The 16,203-nt window shown below is 40.9% G+C and overlaps 1 protein-coding gene and 1 long non-coding RNA gene across 2 annotated transcripts in view; one reads left to right on the forward strand and one right to left on the reverse strand.

Annotated features, from left to right (window-relative positions):
* Positions 1–2,521: 2,521 nt before the first annotated feature.
* LOC108499008 lies at positions 2,522–4,112 on the reverse strand. Its single transcript, XR_001875378.1, has 3 exons — positions 4,016–4,112; positions 3,156–3,323; positions 2,522–2,796 (listed from the first exon to the last, which is right to left on the reverse strand). It is a non-coding gene; the product is annotated as an uncharacterized LOC108499008 (long non-coding RNA).
* A 50-nt stretch (positions 4,113–4,162) lies between these two features.
* Positions 4,163–16,203, forward strand: part of LOC108499001 (transmembrane 9 superfamily member 2-like) — a 28,319-nt gene continuing 16,278 nt past the window's right edge. Inside the window, exons 1-9 of the mRNA XM_017818376.1 lie at positions 4,163–4,365; positions 4,741–4,808; positions 6,101–6,194; positions 7,883–8,010; positions 8,238–8,367; positions 10,482–10,609; positions 12,520–12,631; positions 15,040–15,119; positions 16,046–16,154. Of these exons, the coding sequence (XP_017673865.1) occupies positions 4,249–4,365; positions 4,741–4,808; positions 6,101–6,194; positions 7,883–8,010; positions 8,238–8,367; positions 10,482–10,609; positions 12,520–12,631; positions 15,040–15,119; positions 16,046–16,154 (966 nt within the window). The 5' untranslated portion in view covers positions 4,163–4,248. The remainder of the gene's footprint in view (positions 4,366–4,740; positions 4,809–6,100; positions 6,195–7,882; positions 8,011–8,237; positions 8,368–10,481; positions 10,610–12,519; positions 12,632–15,039; positions 15,120–16,045; positions 16,155–16,203) is intronic.

The raw sequence follows: 16,203 nt of genomic DNA on the forward strand, positions 1-16,203 counted from the left end.
TCTTACTCCCCTCAATACCTCCAGCTCTTCTGCTTCCAGGGGGCCCAGGGGTTCCATGGGCCTGCCATCTCCCCCCACACTCACCTGGACATGTTACTGTGTCACCTGCTCCAGGTGACCCTGCCTTGGCAGGGGTGTTGAACTGGAGGATCTCCAGAGGTCCCTTCCAACCTCAGTGATTCTGTGATTCTGTGAAGGAGCGGATCTGTCACTGCTTTGGAAGCAAAATCACTCACAGTACTGTCAGAAGTGTCTGTGCAGGAGCTTAACCCAGTTCAGCTGAAACAGCCTTAAAGGCATTTTTGATTAGTTTGATCAATACGTGTCCATATCAGTACCCCTTCCTTGGAGACTTACAGCAAACCAAACCAAGTGTGGTTTAAAATGAAATGTGTTTGTTGATAGCACAAAGTTTTGCACTGGTTCAACTAACTCCAGTTTTAAATTATTTATACCTGAAGTTCAGTTGTGGAGATTTTCTTTGGATGGCTAAACCTGATAGCAGAAAAGTTAGGGGGAAATACATGCATGTAAAAATTGGCTAAATTTTCATAATATGAACTTGTAGATTATCTAAACATATTAATAGTTATCAAGGCCTGTTTTCTTGGTCACCCAATCTAATCAACACCCAGTCTTTTAAGTTCTCCCTTGCATGTTCTCTAGACGTTTATTTCTGGGATGTGCCACAGGGTCTGTGCATCCCACAAACACTGCCCAGTGCTGTTACAGTCACAGAGCTGCATAATTGCTCCATCCTGATAACAGAACATCAGACTCTATTCCTATCTTCAGTTTTTCAGTCTCCTCTGTCAGCTACTGATATTCAGCTGCTCTTTGTGTTAGGGAAAGCAGGAAGCAACATCGTTTCAGACTCGCTCATAGTTGTGTTGAGAACACAAAGGGAGCTCTCAAACACTGCTCTAGACTGCAGTACATTCTTGAAGATGATCTCCTTTCCAGCGTGGATGTTCAGAGTTTCTGGATACCGTTACTGTGCATGGGAAAAGGGAAAGATGACCTTCGTAATGAAGTGGGCGAGCACTGCCCGTGATATCAATGCAGTTGCTGAAGAATGGCATTGCCAGATTCTCATCCAATTATCATATGAAAAAAAGCTTCAAATTCTAGTTTCAATACAAAAGAATTTAAACTTCAGAGGCTCCCTGGGATGCATAGTGAAAACTAAAGTGAATTGTTAGTCCTGTAAGAAACATGGTAAAAAAGGTCTCTATGTCTGTGTGGTCTCTGTGTGCTTCTCTGACCCACAGTGTATCTGCTGACTGCCTCACAAGTAATTGGAAAGATAAGCATGTGCAAACTAAAGTCTGTTTCTCCTTCTATGATTACAAGAGTAAAATATTTGGTAACTCCAGGCTTCATTTTATTAACATTCTGTACATGTAGCTCGTGTATTACCATGTACTGTACATGTAGCTCAGTGGGATCAGCATGAACATAATTATGTTTGAAACAGCATTTGAACATTACTGCTGTAATTGTATCAGGGCCTAATTCTTCTGTCCTTTGTCCTAAGAGATATCTTCATCAGGATTTTCATCAAAACCTAGGTGCATCCTCAGTGCAAACTGGAACAGAATTTTACCATGTCTCCCTGCATAGAGAATGTGTAGTCTCACTTCAAATTCAGTGATACAGATCTTTTCCTAGAGGATTAGAGGATACATAACTCTTTAATTCTTACAATTCTTCCCCCTCCTTTCCTTTTTTTTTTATTCCCAAAAATTGATTTTTTGTAGAGAAACTACAGAAATCATCAGAGAACAAACTGCAGTCTGAAAGGAAACTAATCCCTCTTCAGTAAGAAGGTCAGGGCTGAAGAGCTATGACAGTTTCTTTTGCAAGTGATTTCTCAACTTTGAATTTTCTAATACGAAATTAAGGTAGTAATATGAGGTCCTAATACTGGCCCCTATGGAATGGGAAATGGACTCGGATGGGACAACTGGGGAGAGAGAGACCCGGAAAATTCCACCAACCTTTACACAGAGGACAGCTGCTCTCTAACTAGCACAGATATACTTGCCCATGCATCATCACAGCTTAGGAAGTTTTCCTTACATTTTCCAAAGCAGAAAAAATGCAATTAAGTATGTTACTTATGTAACCCTAAAAATGAGCCCACTAGACGGGAGGGGTGGACAACAATCCATGAGGGTAGCATTTGCTGGATTTTCATGGTAGCTTTTGACTAAAATGTCACTTTCTCAAATGAATCCTAGGACGTTTAACAATGTGGTTGATTTTAAACTACAAACTTTTTCATGCAGAGGACAATATTTTGGATTTCCCTTGTAGCATGCTGCGTATTATCATCAAACATTGGCCTTTTACCAAGTTCATCATACTTGTGGTTTAAAATGAATAAAGGGTTTAGGAGGGCTGGGGGATGGGGACTAATGAATACATAAATAATCTGATCACACAGGACTCACTCAGAACGAATAAAAAAGGAAATGTAATTCCCTTGAGATATATAGTCAAAAACTAATAACTGAAAAGATCAGTTTAATACTTTCGTGACAAGGAGCAATTTTGCAGGCATTGTCAGTTGATAGTTATTTATAGAAATTCAGCAAAAGTGAGAAAACGCAGACTAGAGTGGATGAGAGCAGCACAAAATAATTGTTTCTGGCACTGACTTTCTCAGCCATTTCTAAACTGGAACTCCTTTATGTACTCCTCCCAAATCATCTGTTTGGGATCTCATTGTGGCCTCTTTCAGTTCATCAGTATGAGGTGGATCACAGGTCCCTAAGACATAGCTGGAGCTGCCTGAAATGACAACACAAATTTTCCAGAATCATCTGAAGAGGCACAAGATAAGCAATTATTATATGCTCTTTATTCTTTATCCTTTTGCCTGCTACTGTCCTACAGTAAGGGCAACTCACTATTGATTGATAAATGGGTTAAAATTGTTGGACATGAAGGTCTTGCAGGCTAATACAAATATAATGTTGACAACTAGAGTGGCAATGGCTTGCATGAATGGGAAATACAGAGAGGAAGATGGAGGTGTTTGCTACCCAGTACTGGCAGCAATGCATTTACCACAATGTCTCAGACAACAGTGAGTATCTCTCTTGCCATGGTTGCATGGAGCTGGGTTTGCAGCCATTGCTTGCACTTACCCTGCTTCTCGGACAGGTTTTGCAGCTGTCCCAGAGTGCTGCTCCTGCCATTGCCACCTGAGCAGGTGAGCCTGGAGCTTGGCATCACATCTGTGGCACGGCTGTAGCTGCGTTGTATCAAGGAGCCATGGGGCACCATCCCACTGTTGTGGCTGCAGACATCACAAGCTGCAGCAAAAAATCATCAAATAGAATTCTTCAAGGTTGCTATGCAAAACCTTGGATTTCCACCCCTAATTTCTGAGCTGGTAAAATCCAGTTTAAGTCCTTCTCACTCACTCTACAACTCCCTGAAAGGAGGTTGTAGCCACGTTGGGGTCAGGCTCTTCTCCGCGGTAACAAGTGACAGGATGAGAGGACATAGTTCCAAGCTGCCACAGAGGAGGGTCAGGTTGGACATTAGGAAGAATTTCTTCACAGAAAGGGTGATTTGACATTGGAATGGGCTGCCCAGGAAGGTGGTGGAGTCACGGTCCCTGGAGGTGTCTAAGGAGAGACTGGACGTGGCACTCAGTGTCATGGTCTAGTCAACAAGGTCACAGGTTGGACTTGATAATCTCAGAGGTATTTTCCAAACTAATTGATTCTGTGATACAATGCTGGGGGCTAAAACCTGAAAAGAGGTTCTGGTATCATAGAATCCTAGAACGGTTTGGGTTGGATGAGACTTTAAAGATCATCTTGTTCCAAACCGGCTGCCATGGGCAGGGACACCTTCCACTAGACCAGGATGCTCAGAGGGCCGTCCAACCTGGCCTTGAACATTTCCAGGGATAGGACATCCACGGCCTCTCTAAGTAACCTGTGCCAGAGCCTCACCACTCTGACGTCAGGAATTTCTCCCCGATATCCCCCCTAACCGTGCTCTCTGTCACTTTGAAGCCGTTCCCCGCTTGCCCTGTCACTCCCGAACTTCGGGGTGCCCTTCCCCAAGATGGCGCCCAGCGCCTCCCGCCCTCACCGCGCAGGCGCCGCGGCCCCGACCCGGCCGTGACGCGGCCGCTCCGCCTTCGCCTGGGCTGGGGCCGCCTCCGCCTGGCGCTGCCCGGGGCTGCAGCCGCCTCATGGTGCCTTGGCCCCTCCAGGCTGCAAGATGAGGCTCTTGACTGCCGCGCTCTTGACGGTGGCGCCGCTCTGCGCCGCCTTCTACCTGCCCGGCCTAGCGCCCGTCAGCTTCTGCGAGGAGGGCGAGGAGACCGAGAGCTGCAAGGTGAGAGCCCTCACGGGCGGGCCCGGCGCGGGCGGCCCCTCCTCAGCACCCGCTCGGGGCTTCCGCGGCCAGGGGGGACCGCCGGGTGTCCCCCACCCCGCTGCTGGACGCCCCGGGTGTCCTCCCGCAGGGACAACCTTTGCTCCGGGAAGCCAGACATCCCCAGCGCGTATTTCCTCGCTTCTCTTTCTCCCGCTGAACTTCCCGGGAGGATCCTTGGTTCCTTGTTCCTGGAGTGGCCGGGGCCTGTCAGGAGCCAGGGGTAACTCCGCTGCGGGATAGCAGCACTTGCCACTAAGCTAAGCGTTTCGAATCAGCCACGCGTTTGTTTCTGAAAGTCTGTGTTTTCATACTTTTTCTTCTTTCCTGTTTCAGTCGCTAATTGAGCTCTTCGTGAACAGGCTGGACTCGGTTGAATCAGTTCTACCATACGAATATGATGCGTAAGTACACTACAACAGGCTTCCAGGAGCGTTTGGAAAGGCTGTTTTCTGTTCTCGGCTGCTGATACCGTACAGGTGTCAGTATTTTGGCTGTAGGGATGGAAGAGTAAATCCAGGTCTCAGTGGCAGGAATGAAGTACAGGAGAGTGGGAGGGATGAAGGCCACACCTGTGCCACCTGACCATCCTCTGGTGTTGTTAAAACAAGGCTGCAGGGTTTCTCATGGGTGCATTCTTTTGAGCTGAGTACAGGATTTAACGTTGGCAGTTTAATATATTTGAAAGTTCTTCCTGTTATGTAAATCTAAGGAGCTTTGAGTTTCTTTTTTCTGGTAACTAAAGCCCAGAGACTAGTCACTGTTACTTCTCATTTTTACACCAAAGCTCTGTAGCTAATTCTTGGTTTGTTGTTTTGTTTTGGGTTTTTTTGATTCTTGTCTGTGAAAATTGTTACCTGCTTTTGCATGTATTTATAGGCCTACAAAGCAGTGATACACATGATTTGCAGTCTTGCTGTTGGGCACACAGAAAAGAGAAACTTGCAGGTTGTTGTAGATCTTACCTTGTGCAGTGCAAGACCAGAGATTAGCTCAAAAAGCCCACAGTGTCTCTATTTACATTAAACTTCAGGAAAGCCTGTGAATTTAGGACCACTTATTGAGAAAAAGTACTTATGCACCAAAGACGTGTGGGTTTGTTTTTTGTTTCTCCACAACCTACTGCTGCCTCTGTTTAATGGAAATCCAGATATTTGACATAATTTAAATACTGAAAACATCTTTCTCATACTCAGCAGTTTTGGGCTGTATATAATTGAAGAGAATTTGTGAATGACGTTTGACAGGTGATCAATATTGAAGACATCTCCCTTCTTTGAAACGTTTCACTTTAAATACTAGTTGTAAAGACTCCTTTAAAAGGGGTGTCATTTTTCAGAAACTTTTTTTTTGCAAGAGAAATGAATAGTCCATAGCACAGCCTCTTTTTTTTCCACCAATATGAAATATTCTATTATTTGTTTAAATTGCCATTTGAAAAGGGTGTGTGGACTGAACATCATGCATTTTGTTAAAGATACTTCAGCTATGAAATATCTTGGTTGAAATTGATCTTAAAATAGATGCCAGATTTCTTTGCAAAGCCACTAAGATTTTTTACTAGCAGTGGATGAACTGTCAAAAGAATCATGAAAACTGCTCTGTTAAGGACATAACTTAAGAATTTGCTTTAGGCTGATATTTACAATTATATGTCAATAAGAAATAAAGGTAACTTTTGCTGCTTTTTTTCCAGTTTTGACTTCTGTCAAGATAAGGAAGAGAAAAGACCCTCAGAAAATCTTGGACAAGTGCTTTTTGGGGAGAGAATAGCATCATCTCCATATAAGGTTATTTTATCCCTTGCAGTTGATCCTATTTAAATTTGATAGCTGTCATTCTGATGGCTCTAATCCATAGACATAGCTCGAGATTGATGACTGTGTAATTATTTTTGTTTATATTTTTAATATAAGTTTTACAGTGTTTATGTAATAAAAACAAAAGTCCTCCCAGCCCAGAGGCATCTTGGGGTGGTTAATTAAAGTTGGGAAACTGAGCCAGTAATCATCCTTCTTTCCTATTGCTCTGCGGTAGAGAAGTCCAGAAACTGTATCTTAGGAGGTTATTTAATAGCTGGATTGTGGTGTGTTACATGATCTGAAATCATTAGTTTATTGAGTGTAATATTGGAGGCTGTAAAGTGGTGATTCAGGAACTGGTTTGTATGTGTGATAGTACTATTGTGCAACTTCCAGAGTAGGAAGGGGAAGTCAAGTTGGGGCTCACTTGCAGCTTTTTCCTGCTTGGACACTCTTATCTGTTGCTTAAAACCGAATTCTTCGTTATTGATGCGTATCACTTAAAATCTTCTGTAAAATGAGTGTATGCAAATACTTTGTAGATGAAGTATGTGATATTTTTCTGTCTCATGCCCTGCATTAGCAATGATCAAATGTAGCATCTCTAAAAAGCTCTACTATCGACTTGGGACAGCTATTAGCAATAGAGGAGCTGTGGTCAAACAGTGGCTCTTAATGTTTGAAAGCTGGGTACTGTTCAAGTGCAGTTGGGACTGGGATTTGCCAGTGAAGCTGAAAACTGGGCTATGTTTGTGTGTGGTGGTTGCTAGATGCTCCAAATCCCTGTGAGGAAAAAGAGGCAGCAGTTTCTGAGTCTGCTGCTGCTCAGTCATTAGGGACCTGGTCACATCTTTTCATCAGTCTGCTAAGCAGGTGATGCTCCCTCCCTTGTGTAAACTGCTCCTGGGAGTCTCCTTTGATTCTCTGAGCTAATATAATTTTAAGTTTTATGGCTGCTGGTCACGAGAATCTTAAATATGTAGCATGATGGATCATTTGGACTGGATACCTATTGAATAGGTTAGTATTATAACAATTACTTGTTTGAAATGGCTGCACACTACAGCAATTAGGAAATGCTGTTCCTCGTTAGCACTTAGGCCTTGATACCATTACAATTTTCAGTTGTGTTTTAAGTATGTTTGCTCAGTAGCAGGTAAATCCTAACTGGTTTAGAAGTTGAGATGCAAATGCGAGCATGTTTGTGTTAGGTGGTGTCTGTGCTTGAAGCTTAGATGTTGTGCAACTTTTTGGATTTTTGGCAGCCTTGTCTACTAACTTAGTCATGGGGAAAACCAGCTAAAATTAACGTGAAATGTTCAAAAAGGATGTAGGGAAAGTCTGGTTTAGCAGATGATGAAATTACCAAAATAAAACAAACTGGTAAAAGAAAAAAGCAATAACTTTTCTACTAATTTTACATTTTCAGTCCTCAGGGTTTATCCAAACGTAGTTTATCTGGACTATTGAAGAGATTTTTAGCAATGTAAAATGGGATTGCTGCTGCTGGAGATATGTAAATCTTGACATTGAAGTTAAAGGCATTGTATGGGACTTTGATAGTCAGGAAGTGAAGCAACTAAAAAAAAAAAAAATCAGCTTTACCTGAAAAAAATACTCTAAAATACTTTTGAAGCAAAACTGAAATGACTCTTTTTGTGTGCTTTTTTTAACAGTTCACTTTTAAAAAGCAAGAAACATGCAAGAAAGTTTGTACAAGGTCATATGATCCAGGAAACAGTGCTGATAAAAGCAAACTGGCTTTTTTGAAGAAAGGAATGCAGCTGAATTATCAGCATCACTGGTAAGCTGAGATGTGTCCTTGAGGTTGTTGTGGTTTTTTTTTCTGCTTTTTGACATTGTTATCTATGTTCTAAGTGGTTGCTTTCTTCCTTCTGTGTGATAGTTGTCCTCTGCTATGCATCTTGTGGGCACTGGTGAAAACTGTGTGTGTTACATGAATGTGAAATGTCAGTGGGAAAGCAGGTGCATCCCTTTCTGAGGACGTGTTCTTTGATGATTTCTGTCTAGGATTATCGATAACATGCCTGTAACGTGGTGCTATGATGTGGAAGATGGACAAAAATACTGTAATCCAGGATTTCCAATAGGATGTTTTGTTACTCCAGATGGTAGAGTTAAAGATGCTTGTGTTATAAATGTAAGTGATGGAACTTTTCTTGTTAGTATAGATGTGGCTTAATTTGTGGTTTTATTTTTAAGCTTTCTTTTCCTGAGAAAGAACAGGTATGTTTGTAAACATGGTTAGTGTTCAAAATGTGGGCATTGACAGTGCTGAGTGCTGCTGCTGTATGCTGTGTCTCGCTGATACAATTGTCCAAATAAAGTGTATATCTAGGTCTTTTGACCTATTTATGTTTTATAACTGGTGTGGGTGTTTAAAAGCCTTATAAAATTGTGGATTTGTTTTGAAATTTCATGTGTATACATCCTTGTACCTATTCATTCTTTGTCCATGTCAGTGTGCAAGACCTTCTTTTAATCACTTTCAGATGGAAGCTTTCTAGTGAAGACCTAGAAATGAGCACTGTGTTCTAGTTGCAAAAGTTAGGTCTAGCACAGTTTACAAGTTAAATGTGTCAGGGTTTTCCCAGATGGCTGGAAGATAACAAACACAGCTGTGACAGGGAAAATTATATTGACAACAATTGGAAATGTGTCAGTCATCCTGGGAGTTCTGTGGTGAACTAGTACAGTTACAGGTAATAGTGATACAGTTTTATCTGTCCTGGAGGAAGGGACCACACTCCTCAGGGAGGAGGGAGCTCTCTGTGACTCTGCTCTGCCAGTCTTGCTGCTTGTGTGCAGTGCAGTCAGTTCATTTGTGTGCAGCAGGTCTGACACTGCTTTGAAGTGTTGCATTTATCATGCATGCTCAGTGTACTCTGTCTGCAGTCACCTTCCAACTCAGTTACTCCTCAGGCTCCCCAGGCTCTTGGAAGTGATCTGTGGATTGAATAACCTGTTCCAATTTGGTGTTTAACTTCATTATTTTGTATGTGAGGTGTGTGTTAAATTGATACTGGTGTATGTTCTGTTGGGAGCTGTCTTACACAGAAAGCAAAGTCAGCAACGTGGATGAAAAGCTGATTTGATGTTTTTTTTTACTGGGAGGTCTTCATACATTGGTATCAGTGACTGAATTTCCTAGAGAGAGCCTATAGAGCTTTTAATGGGTATCCATGAAGTGCTGTGCAAATTGTGTGTGCTGGCAGTGGTGTGGGGACTCTGCCTGGGTACCCAGTGTCATTTTGGTCTGTGAATTCTAATTCCAGTGGGAATGTTGCATGGTGTAGTGCCAGAGGGATGGCTGGCCCATGGGCAAATAAGAAGGTAGCACCATGACTGTCATCTCTGGGATTTATACTTTTACAAGTATACCCAAATACCTGTTCCCACAGACATAATTATCTTTAAAATGGGGCCAGGAGAGGGGTTGTTAACATGCAGTGTCACAGCTACAGTTCATCCTTGCAGTTATGCAGCTGCTGAGCTACATTATTACTTCAACTGCTGCTTTGGAAATGGAGGATACAGAGACCTAAAGATGGGGTTATGGAATGACATGGGGATGATTCCAGTCTTCTCCTAATGAGAATCTTGATCATAGTGAAAGAAGAAGAATCCAGATAAATTTAATGCAAGACACCTTCATATTTTGCTGGTAGTGGGCAAAGAATGGAATTTGTATGCCAGTTGGAAAATGGCTGATATACACAATAAATATTGGAATTTTTTTACTTGGAAACTCAGCTAGCAGTCTGTCATCCTGGTCCTCTAATTCAAATTAAAGGTTTTTTTAAACAGTGACAGAACTGAGGAGAAAAGAAAATCCAAGTCAACTTAAATGACTCTGGTATCATCTCATATTTCTGAATTCTGAAAGCATAGGGATGACAAAGTAGAAAAGCTGCTGAAGGTGAAGGGTAGTTTTTTGAAGCAGAACATGGTTTGTAAGCTTTGGTAGCTGGAACAGAGGTGTAGAAATGGTGAATCTGAATTACTTGTACCTTTGGCAGCTTTTTTGGTAAAGACATTTAAATTTTAGTAGTAACACAGATGTGATAGTTTCTTGTGTGGGCTTTTATTTATAGAACTCAGTATCATATATAGAAAAATATATAAATATTTTATACAGATATATTAATGTTGAAGTGTTTCCTTCATCCAGCATCAGTCTCATTTTAAAGTTCTTGACTGCTTGTGCCCTCTCCTGTTGGAGAAGTTTCTCAATCTCTTGGTAATGTTTTGTAGTCAGAGTTTAACAAGAAGAACACTTTCTACCTCTTCAACCACGTTGACATAACAATCATGTACCACAGCGGGAAGGATGAAAACTGGCCTGGTGCAAGACTGGTGATGGCGAGACTGAAGCCACAAAGGTAACTGTGCATTAAAGCAGCAGCTTCTGGTACTCAGGAGTCCTGACAGCACTTCCAAACTTAGGGATGATATTTGGTGTTAATAAGTTTTGAGGAAGTCGTTATTCTGACTTCTGGTAAAGCTTTCCTTATGCTTCTTCATATCTGGAACTGTAGTTACAAGGACACTTACACAACTATAAATGTCATTTAACTTTGTTTTTAAAATGTTCCCTAAAGTCCCTCCTGATGGAAAACCTGCTTATTATGCAGACTCTTAGAACCTGACACAAACAATAGTCTTGTTCATATGTTGATTGATTTGTGTCTTGAGTGTGCATGTTTTCAGATACACTGAGAAACATCCTTTAAGTGAATAAGTTTTCCCATGTTGTGTCTGTTATGTGTCTCCCAAATGTACTCTGTGTGAATGTACAGTATTTGTGTACAGTACAGGTGTACCTTTTCCTGTGTAAGTTTGGATACTGAGGTATGGGTGAAATACCAAATTTATACTGGTGTTCAGAACAGCAGATGATGACAACTAATATCCTAAGAAGACTAACTGATTTTCTTAAACAGAAGTTTAATGGTTTCTGCATTGACCAGAAAGGAGGTGCAACAACTTAGAGATCAGGAACAGACTGAAGCAATTACTTTGGCCTCTAGTCAGTCTGTTCATGCACAGTTCATACTTCCCTACATTTGAAAACTGCAGTCCAGTTACAAAATTTCAAAGTAGGTTGGTTTTTTTTTAGCTGAACTATTCCCTCTTTTCCACAGAGGTTAAATACGCTCTTAAATTATGCTACCAGAGTTTCTCAGTCATACAGACGTGTGGTACAGTGTGACTCAGATTCACTTGTCTTTTCTGTTGTTATGGTATTGTGTGTTTTTAGTGAATTATAATTGCTATACAGGTTTATTCCTTCCATTTACATTTGCTCTGAGGTGGTGGCAAGAAGAGTCTACCTGCCTTCTCCATTTTTTATTAAAGCTTTATCAGTTGCATCCTAAATGGGGAGGTGAAAGTAGCTGATCTTTGAGGTCCCTTCCAACCCAAACCATTCTATGATTCTGTCAGTGATTGAAAAAATGAGCATTTGCCTTTTCCCTGGCAGTGCAGACCACGAGGGGGCACAATTAGGTTGCACATAACCTTAATTTTGTCATTCTCTGTCCTGGTGTTTTACTCGGTGCTTTGCTTCAACCTTGAAGCTCTCCTGATGGGGCAATATTTGTGGTTAGAGGACCCTAAGCTTGCATGGAAGATTTTATTATCTTGTGGCTTGGCTTAGTTGTGGACATATAATAATGTATGGTAGAATTGTTAATCTAAATTGGGTAAATACAACTTGCCCAAGAGGGTATGAGAGGAAAGCTATTTTCCAGTGTTAGAGGGGGTTTACAGGAGTGAATTCAAGAAAACCTTCAGGTTTCTTAGCCTTTGTGCTTCTATAGCTGCAGTGTTTCTCAAGTAGTGCAGAGAAGGTGTTTCATATTTGAACTTTTAAACCCAAATCCACCAAAATAAAATAAACCCCCTTCTCCCTGTGAAACTTGAGAGGTGAGAAGCTGTGGGAGATTGAGAGATTCTCAGCCTTCCTGGCTGACAAGCACACGCTGAGGTTGAGTTGCCAATAATGCAGTCTTGTTAAAATGTGCAAGGGGGGTATGATGGCAGAGAAGGGATATTTTGTGTTAAAACCATCTTTCCAGGAAAAGATCTCCAGACTTTGCAGCCCACCATTTTACCTTAGGACCAGGATTCATTCTGATCATGGCAGAAAAGGGGACAGGGTGGAACCACATCTTGTGACCTTTAAAGGTCAGCGGTTCTCGTCCCCCACATGTTTAGCAAACAACTTTACCTGTAACCTCAAATTGCATAGGATGGTATATGCAATTTATTTAACTTTTTTCCCCATTAGCTACAAACATACAGATGAAAACAACTTAAGTTGTGAAGGTTCACCTATGGAGATTCCTGGAGAATTCACCAATAAACTGAATTTGATCTACACTTACTCTGTGACATTTGAAGTAAGTATTGAGTCTGTTACATGAATATGTATTTCCCCAAAAGAATGAAATCAAAGGAATTGAATAATTTGCTAATAGCTGTAACTGGATTAGAGCAGTGCAAATTCCATGAGGATGGTCTTGTGAAGTATTTTTCTTAAATTCTTAGTAGGTTTTCCATCACTGTAGTTTAAGTGATGCTTTGAATGTATAAATAACAACTTTGCCCTCCTCCCCCCATTTTATTACTAATAGAAAGGTAGTAGATTGAATAAGTGCAAGTGTTAATCTTCCTTGAGGTAAACTCTGCTTTCAGAGTTTAGTCAGGGTGTGAGAGTCTCATGTTAAAGAACAGTTTTTATTATATGTTTGGGGACACTTTTGTGTTAAATGTTGATTGTAAAGCTTTTTTTCTTCTAGTGAAGTTGAAAGGTTTGTCTTATTTTGTGTTGCTTTTATTTTGTTCACAAGGGTTTTTTTGGAGTAGGCAGCCATTTATCTTTTAAAATTAATACTCTGATGATTACCAACACTCTAATGCTTTATTCAGCCTGTAATGACTTAGACAGGAGGAAATTTGCTTTCTGGCAAATGGGTGTTTACCCCAGCATGGAAAGTGAACCTTCTCTGGGGGTGACAGTAATTTGATTCAAGGTACTTCAGACCTTGGTACTTTGGTTGCAGTCTGTCCTGAAAGCGTGGTTGTTTCTCTGATGTCAGATGCCAATCTTAGAGGATTTGGCTTGAGACCACCAGCTTGTTTTGTACAGGCAGTCAGGCAGCCATTGCAGGGTAACAGCTTTCATCCTACCAAATTGAATTTGATTTGAACCAATGACCTTGAGGTGCAAGACTCCATATCCTGTTACTTTTCCCTTGAGACACCCAATCCTCCTTAGACTCTCTTAATTTTCCTACATGAATGAGCCTTCTGTCATTAACATTTGTGTTTAAATCTTGATGGTAAACTGCAGTTTAGAATTTCAACGTGAACTTTTGTCTGGTTAGTCACGCAATGTGTTGGGTGTTTGGGTACCTACTCCCTCTTTCTCCCTGGAGCAGGTAGAGCTCAGATCCCGTGAGTTTAGATGCTTCCAGCAGATGGCACTTCAAAACTGCTTATTCTGTCTGTTATCCCTTAGCCTTGATTTGAAATAATACCTCACATTTTACTTTTTATTAGTGGTTTCAGAATAACTTAAAAGGGAGTGTTTATCAGCAAGAAGTGTTTTTAAATAGGGGAACATTAGTTTCAGTCAGCCTGAATACATAAAGCAGTTAAATATGTAACTGTTTTGTGGTCCTTTCCAATTCGGCAGCTGACTTCTGGTGAGACAGTGGTGGTGTCTGCTTTAATTAGTTGAAAAGGGCGAGGTGTGTAGCTCTGTGTATGTGAAAAGTATACATCAGCATGGGTCTAATGTTTAGTACACAGGTGCACAAAAATGTAAACATGTACCAAACTTCAGCACCACACTTCTGAAACCCTGGATCAAGTAGCCCTGAACTACTGATCCTCTGCTGATTGGGCTGACAAAGAGCAACTTAGGGCAATTTTGGCCACCTTGTTGTGTTGGTGCAGTTCTTCATTGTCATGTTCTTGATCCAGAACTTAAAAATTCTAAGCTGGTGATAGTCTAAATTTTGAGAATGAACTGTACCAACTTAGCACCTAGTAAATACATGAAAAATTCTGCAGAATATTATGCCAGTCAAGGGATGAAATTTGGTAGCAGGACAGAAGGTGTGTATGTCCCATGAGACCAGCTGTGGAGGACAAGGCTTGTGGGTCAGAAAGAGTCCTCACTTGTGCAGCTTTCATGCAAATTTTAGAGAAGGGAGACAGAAGAGAATAAAAGCATCTTTTAGGGTGAAACTACTTCTTAAATCCATCACAGCACTATCTGGAAATGAAAGTTGTCTCCCATGACTCAGAGTGGAAAATAATCTGTATCAGCCAGTGTTATGGCAGAGTGAAGAAGCCTGTGCTAAATGCATTGAATGTGATGAGAAAGACAAGTTCCAGGGAAAACTAGAAATATGTTTATGGAGTATGTTTGACAAAGTTGAAGTTTCAAGATCAGTGTGCTGTACTGAGGGAATCTTGGAGTAATGGCATGATAGTTTTTCAGCCTGTATTTGGGATCTGCAGGCAGCTACATCCTGAATCATGGAAAGATGAGGCTTAGTGAAGCCTCAGTTGAAGGTAGAAGACATGAATAGGGAATTTCAATAACCAAGGTACTCTTTTAGAGGCTGAAGAGATGAATTAATGCAAGAGGGAGGTCTAACATCCAGGGTTGATACCAAGCTTAGATATGAATGCTGACTGGAAGGTTTATGGGAAAGATTTGGTGTGCTTATTCCTTCTTGGAGACTGCAATGAACTTGTACTTCTTTCTATTAATTGCTGTTTCATTTCTTTGTAGGAAAAGAATAATATTAAGTGGGCTTCCAGGTGGGACTACATTTTGGAGTCCATGCCTCATACAAACATCCAGTGGTTTAGGTAAGATCTGCATTTTTTTGGGGGGTGAAGTCTTGCTGGGGAGCACAGAGATTTCTTAGTAGTGCTTCTAGGGATTTATAGATATATAAAATGTCTGCTGTGGTAGAACAAAGTCTGTAAGTTTTTAGGCAAGAAAACTTTTTTGTTTTCATATGTGAAGTAAACTTCCGTCTCTTGGGAGGAACTGTCATGTTGAATTTTGTAAAAGGATTTCATCGTTATTGTCCAAAGGGAAAGCAGCTTCCAGTGTTTTACTCTTATCACCTCCATTCTGGAGAACTTCTGCTCCTTTGCAGTGTTCTTATTGTCACTGTCTGGGTTTCTCTGACTGACAAGTGAGAGGTACATAAGTGTAGTGTGTGTTTTGTACTCAGCTGCTGCTTACAGTAAAAAAGGAGGTCTTTTTTATGAGTAAAAGATGTATGTGAAAAGCTCTTTCTTATTTCCCTCCTTACCATGCAAAAGTAAGCACATAATTTGTGTTGAAGTGTTAATGTTTTGCAATGGAAGTGTTTGAAAAGGCTAATCTGATTAAATTGATCTCTACAAAATATTAAATGGCATGCTGTCAATTTAATTGGTTGATAGATACAAAATCTATGTGACAGTCTGCTTTAAGAGCTGTAGCTGTTTCACCAGGGAAATTACTTCTGAGGTATATAAGGAGGAAAATAGAGAAAAGCAATATGTAACTGTCTTGAGAATTAGCAATGTATCATGAAATACTGTTCTTCTCACTTCTGTCTCCTAAGAAATCAGAGGTACACAACTGAGAACAGTTTCTCTTCTCTGGGTGGGAAAACATTGAAAGGTCTGAATATCTAAGACGTTTCATCAGACTTGAGCTGTACATTTGGTGTGAACTGAGTGCATGTCCTGAAACCTGAATAACTGGATTGAAAGTTTGACTTTTTCTTTATTTACAGTATAATGAATTCCCTCGTAATTGTTCTCTTCTTATCTGGCATGGTGGCTATGATCATTCTGAGGACTCTTCATAAAGATATTGCAAGATACAACCAGATTGACTCTTCAGTGAGTAAAATTCACAGCTTTTACATGAGCACACTGCTCTGGTGATAGT

The sequence above is a fragment of the Lepidothrix coronata genome, unplaced genomic scaffold, assembly GCF_001604755.1.
Source record: "Lepidothrix coronata isolate B3197 unplaced genomic scaffold, Lepidothrix_coronata-1.0 Scaffold2, whole genome shotgun sequence".
Lineage (NCBI taxonomy): Eukaryota > Metazoa > Chordata > Aves > Passeriformes > Pipridae > Lepidothrix > Lepidothrix coronata.